This window comes from Moschus berezovskii, chromosome 2 (genome assembly GCF_049115385.1).
Source record: "Moschus berezovskii isolate FMDL1 chromosome 2, NW_MosBer_1.0, whole genome shotgun sequence".
NCBI lineage: Eukaryota > Metazoa > Chordata > Mammalia > Artiodactyla > Moschidae > Moschus > Moschus berezovskii.
Genome location: NC_142461.1, coordinates 65,162,257 through 65,176,960, shown reverse-complemented (window position 1 = coordinate 65,176,960; position 14,704 = coordinate 65,162,257). Strand labels below are relative to the sequence as shown.

The 14,704-nt window shown below is 50.5% G+C and overlaps 2 protein-coding genes across 3 annotated transcripts in view; one reads left to right on the top strand and one right to left on the bottom strand.

Annotated features, from left to right (window-relative positions):
- Positions 1–8,812: 8,812 nt before the first annotated feature.
- Positions 8,813–14,398, bottom strand: TMEM185B (transmembrane protein 185B). Its single transcript, XM_055396914.2, has one exon. It carries the CDS (start codon positions 14,188–14,190, stop codon positions 13,138–13,140), a length of 1,053 nt encoding a protein of 350 aa, XP_055252889.1. The 5' UTR covers positions 14,191–14,398; the 3' UTR covers positions 8,813–13,137.
- Positions 14,397–14,704, top strand: part of RALB (RAS like proto-oncogene B) — a 73,565-nt gene continuing 73,257 nt past the window's right edge. The window contains exon 1 of one of the 2 annotated variants that reach the window (XM_055396917.2): positions 14,397–14,529. The gene's annotated coding sequence lies outside the window, so the exon portion shown is untranslated. Of the gene's footprint in view, positions 14,642–14,704 lie in introns of both variants that reach the window. The other variant, XM_055396918.2, reaches the window with a different exon arrangement.

Sequence of the window (14,704 nt, the reverse complement as noted above, 5' to 3'; positions counted from 1 at the left end):
AAAAGTGGTTCCTTGAGAAGACCAATAAAATTAATAAATCTCTAATGAGTAAAACTAAAGGAGAAGTCAAAAATTACAAGTAGGTTGAAACAGAGCAGGACCCTGTGGGGCCCCAGTACAAACCCTTTCTGTGTCCCCTGTTTCTTGTTTATGCTTAGTCGCTCATTTGTGTCTTGACTCTTTGCAACCCCGTGGACTGTAGCCTGCCAGGCTCTTCTGTCATGGGATTTTCCAGGCAAGAATACTGGAGTGGGTTGCCATTTCCTTCTCCAGGGGATCTTCCCAACACAGGGATCAAACCTGGGTCTCCTGCATTGCAGACAGACTCTTTACCCTCTGAGCCACCAGCAAAGGTTGAGTTCCAAAGGGCAGGTTCAAACAGTTGCTAATCAAGGAAGGGAGAGGAAGATGAGACAAGGGAGGAGCAGCCAAGAAACAACAGTGCAGCCTTGAGGGGCAGGGTCCTGGTTCCTTGTCAAGGGATACATGTAACAATATACCTCTGAGTTCTGTAAGAGTGAAGGCCCCCACCCATGTAAAGGGTGGAATGATGATGATGATGCTCCTGATTTAAATCTAGTGAAGCTTGCTATCTTGGTCCCAATTCTATGCTGAATTTTCTGCTCAGTCCCCCTCATGAATATGCCTGGACCCTTAGCTTACAACTTCCCAGTTTTGCTATTTGGGGAGACACTCCTTTGGGAAAGATCCCTGGTGGTCTTACTTGCTGCAAGTAATAAACCTTATCTTCTGAGCTTTGGTTTGGTCGAGTCTATTGGCTTGACACCTACCAAGAGGCCAACCCAGTTGCTGGGTAATAAGATGACATCTCAAACAGAATCAGTAGACCCTATAGGATGATAAGGGGATTATATGAAATCGTATGTATGAAATTTTTAAAACTGTAAAGAATTACAGAATTTTAAAAGAATCTTTCATTCAATAGAAAAGACTATAAAAAATTTTAAATAATAAGATAATGTTATGAGCAACTTTATGCCAATAAAGTTGACAATTTAGAAGAAATGGACAGTTTCTCTCAAATACACAAACTACCAAAGTCATTCAAGGCGTGGATAACCTGAGTAGTCATACAGTTAGAAATTTCAGGGGGAAAAAGCCTGAGAAAATAAGGATCTACAGTGATATACGGTAATAGTCTTAGGCTTGCGGTGAAATAAGCCTTATAGAAGCTGATTGTTGGTGTTTCTAATTTACAGATGAGAAAACGAAGACCATTAGTGCTGTGTCACGTTCTCGGAGATTTCAGTCAGTGAGGAAAATAGCTAAAAGTCACATGTCGCTTCGTCAGTCAGCTCTTAAGCTCAGGCTTCACTGTCTTAAGCACAGGAATCAGCAGACTTTTTCTGAAAAGAGCCAGATATATATATTTTAAGCTTTGCACCCATATTGCCTCTTGCAACTACTGTCAGTATAGAACAAAAGAGCTGTTCAGTCCAGTTCAGTCGCTCAGTCGTGTCCAACTCTCTGCGACCCCGTGAATCACAGCATGCCAGGCCTCCCTGTCCATCACCAACTCCCGGAGTTCACCCAAACTCATGTCCACAGAGTCGGTGATGCCATCCAGCCATCTCATTCTCTGTCGTCCCCTTCTCCTCCCGTCCTCAACCTTTCCCAGCATCAGAGTCTTTTCCAGTGAGTCAACTCATCGCATGAGGTGGCCAAAGTGTTGGAGTTTCAGCTTTAGCATCAGTCCTTCCAGTGAACACCCAGGATCGATCTCCCTTAGAATGGACTGGTTGGATCTCCTTGCAGTCCAAGGGACTCTCAAGAGTCTACTCTAGCACCACAGTTCAAAAGCATCAATTCTTCGGCGATCAGCTTTCTTCACAGTCCAACTCTCACATCCATACATGACCACGGGAAAAACCATAGCCTTGACTAGACGGACCTTGGTTGGCAGAGTAATGTCTCTGCTTTTTAATATACTATCAAGGTTGGTCATAACTTTCCTTCCAAGGAGTAAGCGCCTTTTAATTTCATGGCTGCAATCAGCATCTGCAGTGATTTTGGAGCCCAAAAAAATAAAGTCTGACACTGTTTCCACTGTTTTTCCATCTATTTCCCATGAAGTGATGGGACCAGATGCCATGATCTTTGTTTTCTGAATGTTGAGCTTCAAGCCAACCTTTTCACTCTCCTCTTTCACTTTCATCAAGAGGCTTTTGAGTTCCTCTTCACTTTCTGCCATAAGGGTAGTGTCATCTGCCTATCTGAGGTTATTGATTTCTCCCGGCAATCTTGATTCCAGCTTGTGCTTCTTCCAGCCCAGCATTCCTCATGATGTATTCTGCATATAAGTTAAATAAGCAAGGTGACAATATACAGCCTTGACGTACTCCTTTTCCTATTGGAACCAGTCTGTTGTTCCATGTACAGTTCTGACTGTTGCTTCCTGACAACATGTAAATGAACAGACAAGAGAAACTGCACTTGTAGTTAAATACCTTCCCACAAAGAAAATCAGGCCCAGATGGTCTCACTGGAGAATGTTAACTAACATTTAAGGAAGATGTAACAGTCATTCTATACAGCTTTGCAACAAACAGGAAAGGGAACACCCCCAAATCATTCTTTAAGACCACCATTTCCCTGTTATTAAAACTAGACAAAGACTTAACAAAAAGGAAACTACAAATCAACATCTTTTACAAGCATCGGTACAAAAATTCCTCACAAAACTTGGGCAAATTGAATCCAATAATACATTTAAAAGGATATAACATAATGACTAAGTAGGATTTATCCAGGAATGAAAATTCATCAGTGTAGTTCACCATTCACCCAGTTCAGGCCAGTGAGATGGGCGAAGTCTGCTGGAGGGCTCCTCAGAAGGGTTCCCTTGCTCCCAGCTGAGAGCTGGCAAGGAGATACTGTTTCTCTGACCCAGTGTCTGAAACAGCGGCGGCCTCTGGGGATGAGGCTGAGGATGAAGCTACCACAGAGGCAGCAGCAGACAGAGCCTTAATGAAGTCATCAAGCTACTGCATCAATGGGCTGAGAAGTCAGTCCTGCCCCAGGACTTAGTCACTTTAGATAAGACACTTCGTATTGTTCTTGTTGAAGGCAACACAAACGCTGGAGACGCATAACAAAAAGCTTGAAAATCCCAACCTTTTCTCCAGAAGACCTGAAAGATGAGAGATCTATGTATTCAGATAAGGGCTGAGGCTCGCCAGAAAGACTGAGAATGGACCGAATCACATCCTATTTCAAGTAACTGTGACCAAAGCATCCTTCAGAAATCCATCAAAGAAAGAACAGTTGTAGACAACACTGGAAGATGCTTTGAAGGACAGTCCCATCTTGAGGGAAGAACGGAGAGGAGGGGGCAGCTTGGGGTGGGATGTTAGGACAGAGACCTCCTAGAAGAGGAGCCCTTGTTCAAGTTCAACCTTTATTTGAAAACCATTGTGAAAAAGAAACAGGAAGACTTCCCTGGTGGTCCACTGGTAAAGAATCCCATGCGCCACAACTAGAGAGTAGCCCCCACTCGCCACAACTAGAGAAAGCCCACGCACAGTGATAAAGACCCAGTGTAGCCAAAAATAATTAAAAAAAACAACCCGAATAACTCATTTTTAAAAAATGAGAAAAGAAACAGGAAATGGAAGGCACACTAAATTACCTGAAAAAGATATAATAACGGATCACATCAGGATCATAGTAAAAATATCCAAACTGAGAAACCCCTGCTGCAGTCAGAAAAGTCACAGTTAGAGGAGGCAGAAACCACGCCAGCAGAAACTTCGAGTCCTTCCTAAAAGAGAGGAATTTTCATCAAGCAGCCAATCTTTCCAAAAGCAGCTCTGTTTCTGCCCTCCCAGGGCACCTTCAGGGGAGCCAGGAATTGCATAAGTCATGATGGTAAATGTGGGGAGTCTTTCAGAAGGGGACTGTCCCAGGGAGGCTGGGGGGGCCCTGCAGGCTCAGAACTGAGGGGTGAGACGGGACTTCGTGCCATCTTGCACTTCCAGCCAGCTCATCAGTTCATTACGGAGATCCAGACACAGTTCGAGAGGCCCTGTGGATGGTCTTGTTTCTCAGGTCTGTAGGAAAACCTCCCAGGAGGGGCTCACCTGCTCCCCAGCTGGAGAGGAGGGCAGGGCAGCCGGTTCCTGAGTGACGGGAGACCCATCCAGCCCCGAGTCCCAGCAGCAGCCAGAGCGGCTCACTGCTTCTGCAGGACTTCCCTGGGCTTGTCTGCCTGGTGGTGCGGCCTCTTCATCCCCCTTGAGGTCCCCAACTTTCCCACACTGTGTGGGCCTTTGACTTAAGCCTGTCTGGCACATCAAAACAGCAGGATGGTGCCTGAGCCAGAGAGGTGCAGTGGGTCCCCATGAGGGTCGGGACGACGCCGGGGCTGGTCTGGACCCATGCAGCACCCCTGCACTGAGGCTCTGTGGTCCTGGCCTTGCTGCTGGTGCTCTGTGAACCTGTGAGAGTGCCACTGGGGCTGCTCTAGGGGGTGGGGAGCAACAGGGCTCGGCCATGGCCAACAAGTGAATGGGCCCCCTGGGGGAGTGGCTGCTGTGTCTGGTCCAGCTCACTGGCCTCCTGCAGGCTGACACTGCAGTCAGACCACAGCCCCCCCCCCACTCCCCCCACCCTGCCCCTCCAACACCTCCCTTTGGCTGAGAGGCCCTGTGTCCCTCCAGCAGAGGCTGCTCTGTCCAGGGAGATGGAAGGTCCAGGTCATGCCAAGAGGGCTTAGCTCCACCGCTGAAGCCTCGAAAAGACTTTCAGACTCTGATTGGTCTCTTGGGAGTTGAGATGATGAGGCCCGAAGATCTGGAAGCATGTCTGCATGAGGTCAGTGCTGCCCTGTGACCATGGTTAAACACAAGGTAAGGCTCCTGGGCTGTGCCTCGCATGGATGTGTCATGGCTCCAGCCGGCCTTGATCCATCTCTTCCTGAGGTCTTAGGACCTTTGCTTTGCCCACTGCAGCTGCCAAGCAACTTCTCTGCAAGGGGTGCTGGGTGCTTCTCACTACCCTTGATCACCCCCTTCCCACCTCTCTTATCTGATTCTGCTTCTCACTTATCCCCTCTGGACAGTCCAGGAGGTGATGGCTCAGGAGCTGGCGCCAGGGCCCTGATTCACTCATCCACTTATCCTTCAACTGGCAGTGAGTGTGCCAGGCCCATCAGCAATCTGGGACAACTGGCCAGCCCTCAAGAAGGCCCAACCCCCACCCTTGAAGGGATCAGGTGTAGAAACAGATCCTGTTAATACAGCAAGAGGAGCGCTTTGAAACGGGGAAGCCAGAGATATTCATCCATCCCAAGTGGGCAGGGGGAATCAAGGAGAGCTTCCTGGAGGAGGAGGTGCTGACTGGTGCTGACTTTTACCATTAGCTGCAGACCAGTTTGTTGTTCAGTTGCTAAGTTGTGTCTGACTCTTTGCGACCCTGTGGACTGTGGCACACCAGGCTCCTCTGTCCTCCACTATCTCCCGGAGTTTGCTCAAATTCAAGTCCATTGAGTCAGTGATGTCCAGTTCAGTTCAGTTCAGTCGCTCAGTCGTGTCCTTATCTAACCATAATATCCTCTGCTGCCCCCTTCTCCTTTTGCCCTCAATCTTTCCCAGCATCAGGATCTTCCAAGCAAGTGTACTAGAATAGGCTGCCACTTCTCTAGGGGATCTTACCACCCCAGGGATCGAACCTGTGTCTCCTGCTTGGCAGGCAGATTCTTTCCCAGGGAAATTCTTATGGACCAACAACAAGACCCAAAACAGAGTGTCCTGCTGAGGCCTCTAGGTTTCAGGGCCTCAAGGGCATGGCCAGATTCTAGAAGCTGCCAGCTTTAGCAAAGGATGAGGTGCTTTGGTCTACCCTTCGGGCCCTCTGAGAGGAGCAGTGGTGTGGGGGCTGCACTGCTCCCTCTGGGACCTCCCCGAGCTTCTGCAGACAAGCCAACATGTCACCTGCCCACCTTCCCTGGTCCCACTGTGAGCCCTGCCTTTCCACGGCTCCAGCCTGGTAACCAGGCTGAACTTACCTGGGTGGGATTTGAAGCAGGATCTGCTGACCCAAAATAGATCCTCTGGAGGGCAACCCTGGGGTCTGAAATTCCCGTCATAGCCATGTTTCTCAAGTCTCACCTGCAGGGCCCTCAGGTCACGGCCTCTCTGTGAAGGGGACCCTTGTTGTTTGGAGCTGCCTGGGAATTCCTCCCCCTCCTCCGGGGCTGTGAGCCGATACTGCTTGGATTTACAGGGAGGGCAGGGCCCTGTCACTGTGGGGTGAGCAGAGCAGTTCTGCCCCTTACCTGGCTCCCACCCCCAGACCAGAGAGAGAGGGAGGCTCCCCGACAGGTGAGGGAGAAGGTGGATCTTGTAGTTGAGAAAATCTCCCCAAACTGACAGAGATCTTGCGTCTTACAGCTTAGACTCATGGGTTCCTGGAGGTGGGACTGCTCACTGTGACCTTCCTGTTGGAATCATGCCCTCTTGAAAGATCTGGTCAAGTCCTAACCCCTGGTACCTGCAATTGTGACCTTACTTGGGAGCAAGGTCCAGGTCTGTGTGGGTCCCTGGTGAAGGCACTTCTGTTCCTGAGGAATTTGGGAGCATCACCCACCTGGTTCCTCTACCTGGGAACTCTCCAGCTGCATACCAGTGGAGTTTGTTGGAGGCTCCCTCATATAGGTATGATCCTCACTGACTCCATACCCAGCTCCCCGCCTCTCTCTAGTGGACGGGGGTGGGCCTGAAAATTCCAAGCATGTAATTGTTTTGTCTTTCTGGTGACTAGCTCCACCCAGGAGCTAACCAGAGTAGCAAAAGATGCTCCAGCAAACAACGATGCTCTTAGTACTGCTTTACTTAGTAATACTCTTTACTGCTTAGGAATTTACAAGAGTCAGGAGCCCTGTATCAGGGACTGGGGACAGAGACCAGAGTGATATGATGATCTCATATCACTGCACTTTGTACACAGAAGGTACTCAGTAAGGTGCTCAGACCACCTGCCTTTGGGCCTGTTGTATTTAGTGGGTGCCTGGGACTGAACTGTGACTCCCAGCCTCACCCCGCACCGACCCAAATTCATAAGTTGAAGCCCTACCTCCCAGTGTGATTACATTCAGAAATGGGGCCTTTGGGAGAGGGTTCAGTTTAGATGAAGTCATGAGGGTGGGGCCACATGATGGTATTAGTGCCCTTGTAAGAAGAAACACCAGAGATCTTGTTTCCTCTGTCGTGTCCACATGAGGTCACTGTGGGAAGGGGGCCATCTGCCAGCCAGGAGAAGCCCTCACCAGAATCTGACAGAGCAGGACCTGATCTCAGATGTCCAGCCTCCAGAATTGTGAGAAATTAGTGTTGTGTACGTCACCCAGTTTATAGTCTTCTTTCATGGTAGCCTGAGCTTAGACTGTATATTGGGCACATGGCTGTTGCTTGACCTTGTGTGCAGGGGCCGCTGTCCTCATGATGGAGGGGCCTGTGCCTTCTTCTTTTCTGGGTCTTCCCCTCCCACAGACCCCCAGGGCTGGTCCAGGTACTAGTGGAGTGCTGGGAGGCCTGCTGGGCCTGTTCTCATCTGCCAGGGGTCCTCAAGCAGGTCTATGGGTGGCAGGGTCCTGGGGACATCCCAGGTAGGGCCCCACCCCCCCAACCTGTGACTTCCACCCAAAGCCTCTGGGAAGGAAGGTGGCCATTCAGAGACTGCCCTGCCTGGGTGTTCTGGCTCCGTTAACCTCCCTTGGCTAGGACTTGGGTCTAGGTGCTGTGGCCCTGGTCTCCCAGCTCTTAGGGGTGTGTTTGATGCTTCACAGTCCTGTGGTTACAGTATGCACCCCTGGCCCAGGGCTGAGACTGGCTTGGTCCTCAGGGTCAGCAGGAAGCCCAGGCCCAGGTGTCCTGTCCAAGGGAACAAGAGCCAGGCAGGGACCAAGGAGAAGGGCAAGTCAGGCCCTAAGTAGACAAGGGGCCATAAGTAATGCTCAGAATATTTAATCACCAGGACAGCAGCCCCCCACTCCCCAACACACACCCAGACAGAGTCCTGTCATTAAACAAGCTGGGTAGTGGGAAGTGGGGTGGGTGGGCCGCAAGGGCTGGGGCTTCAGCCACATCTGACTGGTCGTATTTCCACTCCAGAGAGTTGCTCAGGTCAAGAAGCTGTGAGAGGGCTGTGCTGTGGAGCAGAGGATGGAGGGCAGGAGGCACTGTGGGGGTGCGAGGCCCCTGCCCAGGAGGGATGGCCCCTGTGGCCAGGCTACTGGGAGCAGCAGGGGTTGGCAGGGGACACAGATGGGATGGACCAAGCGGACCACACTCTGCATACAGGGTGGTGGCAGGTGACACACACAGGGGAAGGGCATCAGTGTGGGGAGTACGGGACCTGGGGAGCCCACAGACTCCGTGGTAGAGGGAGGTGTTGAAACCCACTTCCCCTCTCAGGCCCTTCAGTGAACGACTTAGCCAACAGGACATCCTGAGAACAGAGGTGGCCCATGAGCTCCAGGGGGGATGACTGTCCATCACTGCTTCCTCCTGGTGGTCAGGGTCACCCTTCTCCAGACAACACAGCCACCCTTGCAGTGTAGAGGGCGGGGGGACTCTGGGGATAAGTGTGGCTGCCACAAAAAGGGAAGAGGATTATGGCCAGTTTCCAGGCATTCCCTCAGGATCCTTGTAGTTTTAGGTGAAATTATTAATAAATGAAAACCCAACAAGACCAGCAAAGGGCTCAGGCCTCCCAGAACGAAGATATGTTATCCCACTGGGTTACATAACCCAGCCACCTGAGGTGCTGGCGGAGGCCAATGGGGCTGTGCAGGGTAGCAGAGGAGGAGCATCCTGTAAGTAGTGGGGCAGACCAGTGTCTTTTACTGTCCCTTCCCCGCCATGAACATGGATTTCAATGTGTCTCACCCAGTTTTCATTTTCCTTCCTCTCTTCTGCCCTCAGGAATACGGGGCAGCAGTTCTCAAAAGTTTTTGGTCATGGGACCCCTTTAATACTTTTACACATTGTTGAGGACCCAAGGTGCTTTTATGTGAGTAGTAGTAACATTTACCAGATACACAGGAAAAAGGATGACTTTAAAAAATACTATTTTTTAAAAAGAAAAAATCTGTTAACATGTTAACTTTTTTTTAAATGAAAAATAACAAGAAATATGGTGAGTGGAGGAGCGGCATTGTTTTGCATTTTTGCAAACCTTTACATCTGGCTTAGCAGAAGGCGCTGCGTCTCAGGTCCGTGTCTGCATCTCACCTGCTGTGCTATGTCATCTCGGCTGAAGGATGAAGAGAATCTGCAGCCCCCAGAGGTGTTGTGGGGAGGAGAGATGCTTGCAGGCCCCTGGGATCCTCGGACTGCATTTGGAGGCCTGCTCTGGTAGTCACTTTAACCCACACATTCTAGAATATACAGAAAACATGACAGGAAAGGAAAAGACATCTCTAAACGCCATGGATTAAGAGATGGATGAAGGAATCAACGCAGCAGCTCTGTGACGTCTCCCTTCTCCCTAGGGGAGGGTTGATCCCTGCTTGGTCTCGAGGCCACTTGTGTCCTGCCAGACAGGAGCCATGATTTTGAAGCATAAGCTCATAAGAAGGACACATGACTGATCTGGTCATTAGCTTTGGTCACCCAGTATCTGAACACCCTTCTCTTCTGGGCAGATCCTCTACTGCGCATGTTTGGGCTGAGCCCAGCCAGCCTCCTCCTCCCAGCTCCACAGGAACCAGGTCCCTTCCCCTCTCAGTTCTAGAGTCTGAAGGGCAAATGCACACCTGAGGATTGCCCATCACACCCGCCCTCCGGTACTTGAGTCTTGAGCTTTTGGCAGCTGGTTGAGGTACTCATAGCAGCAGAGGCCACACTGGTGGCATTTGTCATTCTGGTGGCAGCACCTTGTGACAGATGGTGGGGTCACCAGCTGCAGCATCCTCACCAGATGGTTCCTGAGGTACAAACTTGCTGGGGTTTCTGGCAGCACAACTTCCCTTGATCTGCACATGCCTGCTGAGTTTGGTCCATCTTCCTGCCAGTGTGTGAGCTTCCTGGATACTCCTGATGGCTTCCTCCACCAGTCAAGAGGCCTGGACAGGAGGGTCCACTCTGACCCTCACCTGCTGCCGAAGCCCATCTAAACTCCACTTCTTGTTTCCCAGCACCTCCTACCTGGCTGGTCCCCCTGTGCTCAGGCTGGACCTTTCTAGAACTCCCTGCAGGGTCCCCAGGGAAACCCTCTTGAGTCTAGCACTGTTATAAACCCCTTGTGTGTGGAGCCCCTAGAACCCTCCACACTAGAGGAGTCTTAATGCAGGGTCTTTCTCATCTCACCTCAAATCCCCTCCTCCCTCCCAAGATGCCCTTCTATTATTACAACAGTAAACAGTGAACTTTAAAACATGACAGAATGTTTGTAAAACATTAGGGGGGAAATAACTCTGCCACAAATTTTGTGATTCCAGCCTTCAAAACTATCTCACAACAGTGGTGCAGACTGTATCACTGTTCCTCTGGCTTGAACTGGCCACCCTGAGGTTGGGCTTTGGCCTTATGCTTGGACCCACGGAACAGTATGTCATACACCATGTATGAATAGGGATTACGGGTCTGCTTGTGGGATTGGCTTGGCCTCTTGCGCTTCTGCCATGAGAAAGGACATCTCCCAGGGACTGCTAATCCTGCTGCGGGACCTGGAATAGAATCAGGGATGCGGGATGCTTCGTGGGAGACCTGGACCATACTCGCAGCCTGGAGTGTAAGTGCCACAGGTCCCAGGTTGAAAATTTGCAATTGGTAGGGTGCTAAATTTTTGAGGATGTTTCACAGTAGAAACTGACCAAGCATCTTACAGAACAAACTAGTTACAGAATTTAACGCATGCCACATACTGTGGGTAGTCAGAGTCGTATTGGCAATTAGGTAAATCCCCAGGCAGAGCTGAGACTGTATTAAATTTTACAGCTGAAACAACTTTTCTACAACTGTCATTACCACTATTTTCACTTAATATGGTCTTGAGGCAGGAAAGTGGCTTGACAGGGGAAGACCCACTGGGTGAGCAAGCATGTCATCACATCTAGGCACTGGCTTTCCAACTCCAGGCCACCCTGGGATAGTGAGGAGATGGGTGGGGTGAGTGTGGGGGGTGAACCCCCCCCCCCAGGCTAGAAGGGATTGTTTCAGGTGTCAAGTCCCTGGCCTCAAACTGTAACCAGGAAGGACGGGTTATCCCAATGCTGCCCTTGAACCTGCCCTTTGATTCCTCAGGTAACCTTCTCCTTTCCTCCCAGGTCTTCCCAAAGTGTAAGCTAAGCTGTTTGAGGTATTATTTGGGAGTGGAAGGGCCTTCAGGGCAGGGCTCCAGAAAGAAATATGGGTCTGAGGTTCCAAGTGAAGTTCACCCTGAGCCAGTGGCATCCTCCTATGGCCTAGCTTTTCCCACAGGCAGGCTGCTGTGATTAGTAGGCTGGAGGCACCTTTGAACTGCTCTCCAATGGATCTGTGCATACATGTCTGGCTCAGAGTAGGTCCTCAATACATATTTGTTGAGAAAGCAAATGAATGAATCCTTGCTTAGGAAACACTACACCCACTGCTGCTCAGGCCACCTCCTACATCCTGATAGCTGACAGGAGCCAACTGTACGTGGCTCTGACCTCAGTTCACCTCTAGGTGACTAAACTGAGCTACGGCACCCTTAGGCTACCAGGGACCCAGGTTCCAAAGGGCTGGCTTTTGCTGCAAGCTTGTCCTCTCACCAGGTAGACTGTTTACTTAAGTTCATATGGAGCCCGGTAATAATATTGATACTCCTTTTACTTTTAACCTCTTTTATTTTTTTAAAGGGTAACCTCCTTTTGAAAGTATTTATTTGTTCTTAGTCAGAAGAACATTACTCTCCTGGGATATGCTTTTTGCCCTTCTGATTCCCTGGTACCGCCAGTACCTAGAAAAACTACTTATTTTAAAAATAACCTGAGCTATTATTTCCCTGTCACTGCCCAAGCAAGAAGGTTGGGCCTTAAAATAATACTTGAATCTGTTGGCCATTTCAGGTTAAGGTCAATTTCTCTGGCTTTCCAATGACAAGTACAAACACCACTGTATCATGGCCAACTAAGATTCTAAGATTCTTAGAAATAGACAAACCATCTGTTTCTTTTGATTGTTCCTGAAGAGATGTTCTTGCCTGTGTGGAAGAATTCAAGATGCTAAATAACGGTGTCACTTTAGGGTCTGATACCACACTGGGGCATGTCACCTGTTCCCAAAGGACAGTGGTTCCTTCCAAGAGAGACCTTCCAACTGTTAGAATCATCTAACACCTAACTAGTAAGATCCTCGGGATCTTCAATCCCTGTATTCATGCCTAGAACTGATAAGACCCCACACCAGGTACATATTCATGTTTTAAGCAATTTTTAACATCTGCAGTAGACATATATATCTTCACAAACTTAAAAAAAAATACTTTAACATAATACACTGAACAGAACTAGAATTCAACATAATATATATTACATTGCTAAAATAGTCATATAAATATGGGTGGACTCACTGCATTAGAAAAATTCACCTATTAGGCTATTAAAGACCAGTATCAGTAAAGCTGAAAGAAAAACCATTTTAACAGCAGAAACACTGAAAACAACAACTATGAGGTTTATATGCAAGTGGTGGGAAAGAGAATTCTTTACATTTGCTATTATGTCACAGCGGGCACAATCTGAAATACAATTTTACGTTAGCAGTGTATAAAAATACTTTTCTAAATACTTTCGATAGGTATAGTACCACTTTAAAAAAACCCAGGTAGTTATTCCATTTGAGGACCTACCAGAACAACTCAATTTACTGCTCTCAGCTAGCTCTGCAAGCATGAGCCTAGAAAACAAGTTCCTCACACATGGAGGCACACTGCACGTGTGCACCCACACACCTACACAGTAAAAGAACCTCCTGCATCTCTGGTGAATACTGATGAGTCACTGATAGGCAGCAATTTCAAAGCAAGAAATGATGTTTTGAAGCCTGTTTTCAGTTCCAGATTTGGCATGGATGGGCAGAGAGGCCAAAGTAAGGTGGATTTTGTGTTTGTATGACTTCTCTTCCACTTGTGGGCACTCCCCAGAAGAGAGGTTTAATCAGGCATGTCAATATTTAACTTGGGGGGTGGGGGGACATATTTCCCAGGGCTCTGTGTTATCACCACTCTGGCCTTCTTTCCAAACATTGGAGCGATTTTAGGAGCTTCTGGAGCCGATGTTTCTTCAGCATCTTCACTATCTTCATGATGTAGATCATATGAAATGTTCCCATATTCTCTTAAAAATGGGAAAATTTCAAGCAGAAACTGACAGAAATCTCTGCGAATACCAAACCACCAATGGTTACCCCCTTTTCGCCTAAACGTTGTGGCCATTAATGTGATTAATGAGAGCCAAAGGGGGACGAATATGGAGATGTAGGAGAACACGTTGTGCCCATCCAGCCTGTGCACCAGCAGAACCTCGAAGATGAGCAGGGGCACCACGATCGTTATCCAGCAGATGGCCATGGTCACGTGGGTTCGTCGCTGCTCAGCAACCACATCCAGGGAGCGCAGGAACAGGAGGGACCAGACGATGTAATAGAGGACCACCAGGCAAAGGAACGACATGAGGATCCACAGTGGCACAAACACCACCAGCCACGGCCAGTGGATGATCCGGTCCAGCCTCAGGGCGATGAAGATGAACTGCAGGATGTTGACGGAGCACAGGATCTCCAGCTCCAGGGACCGGTCGTGTCGGAAGCCCCAAACGCAGGCGGCCACGGACACGGGGGACACAAAGAAGAGCGGCATGAAGACCAGCAGCCAGAAGTGGGTCCCCCGCTCCACCCGATCGCAGACCAGGACCTCGAACATGAGCAGCAGCAGGTGGATGCCCACGGCGATCAGCATGGCCTTGAACTCCACACAGGCCTCTCCCTCGGTGCGGTAGCGCGGGTTTCGCGCCCAAACGCCCGCGCCGACAGAGGCGCCCGCGAGGACCAGAAGCTTCCACAACCAGATGGGGGCGAACACGGCCCAGTAGCTCCACTGGATGACGCCGTCCAGGCGGAGGGGCAGCAGCACGGAGAAGAGCAGCAGGCAAGCGTAGATGAGGAACTTGCTAGGGTTGAAGTCCTGGAACAGGCCCCTGGGGTTCATGGCCAGGCCCCTGCCTGCCTTCCGGCGGGCGCCGCCTCTGCGCCGTTCCCGGACCCGCCGCCTCGCCGGCTAGCCCGGGCCCGCTCCTGGTGGACAGCGGCCGGGGGCCGGCCGGGACCGGCTTCCGGCCCGCGGCACCAAGAGGCCGAAACACGTGCGCGCGCGGTCACGTGGCCTGGCCGGAAGTGCGGTGGGCGGGGCGTCCGCGCCGGCGCTCTCCCCGCGACCCGAGAGGCCGGGCGGCGCGAGGCGTCTGCGAGCGGGAGCCGCGCCAGCCCTGCCGCCCGCCTTCACTCTGTACCCATTTGGAAAGCGGCTACTGCGTGTGGCGCGGGAAGGGTAGGGGCAGAGGATTCTGGCCGGGTTCCTGGCGCGCTGGTGGCTCCCTGGCCGGTCCGTTGCTGGCGAGCGGGCGGCGATCTCAAGCGGCAGCTTCCTGGCGGCGTCGGGAGTGAGCTCACATCCTCCGGCCGGGCCAGGGGCGGGGCCGGGGAGGGGTAGGGGGCGGGGCCCA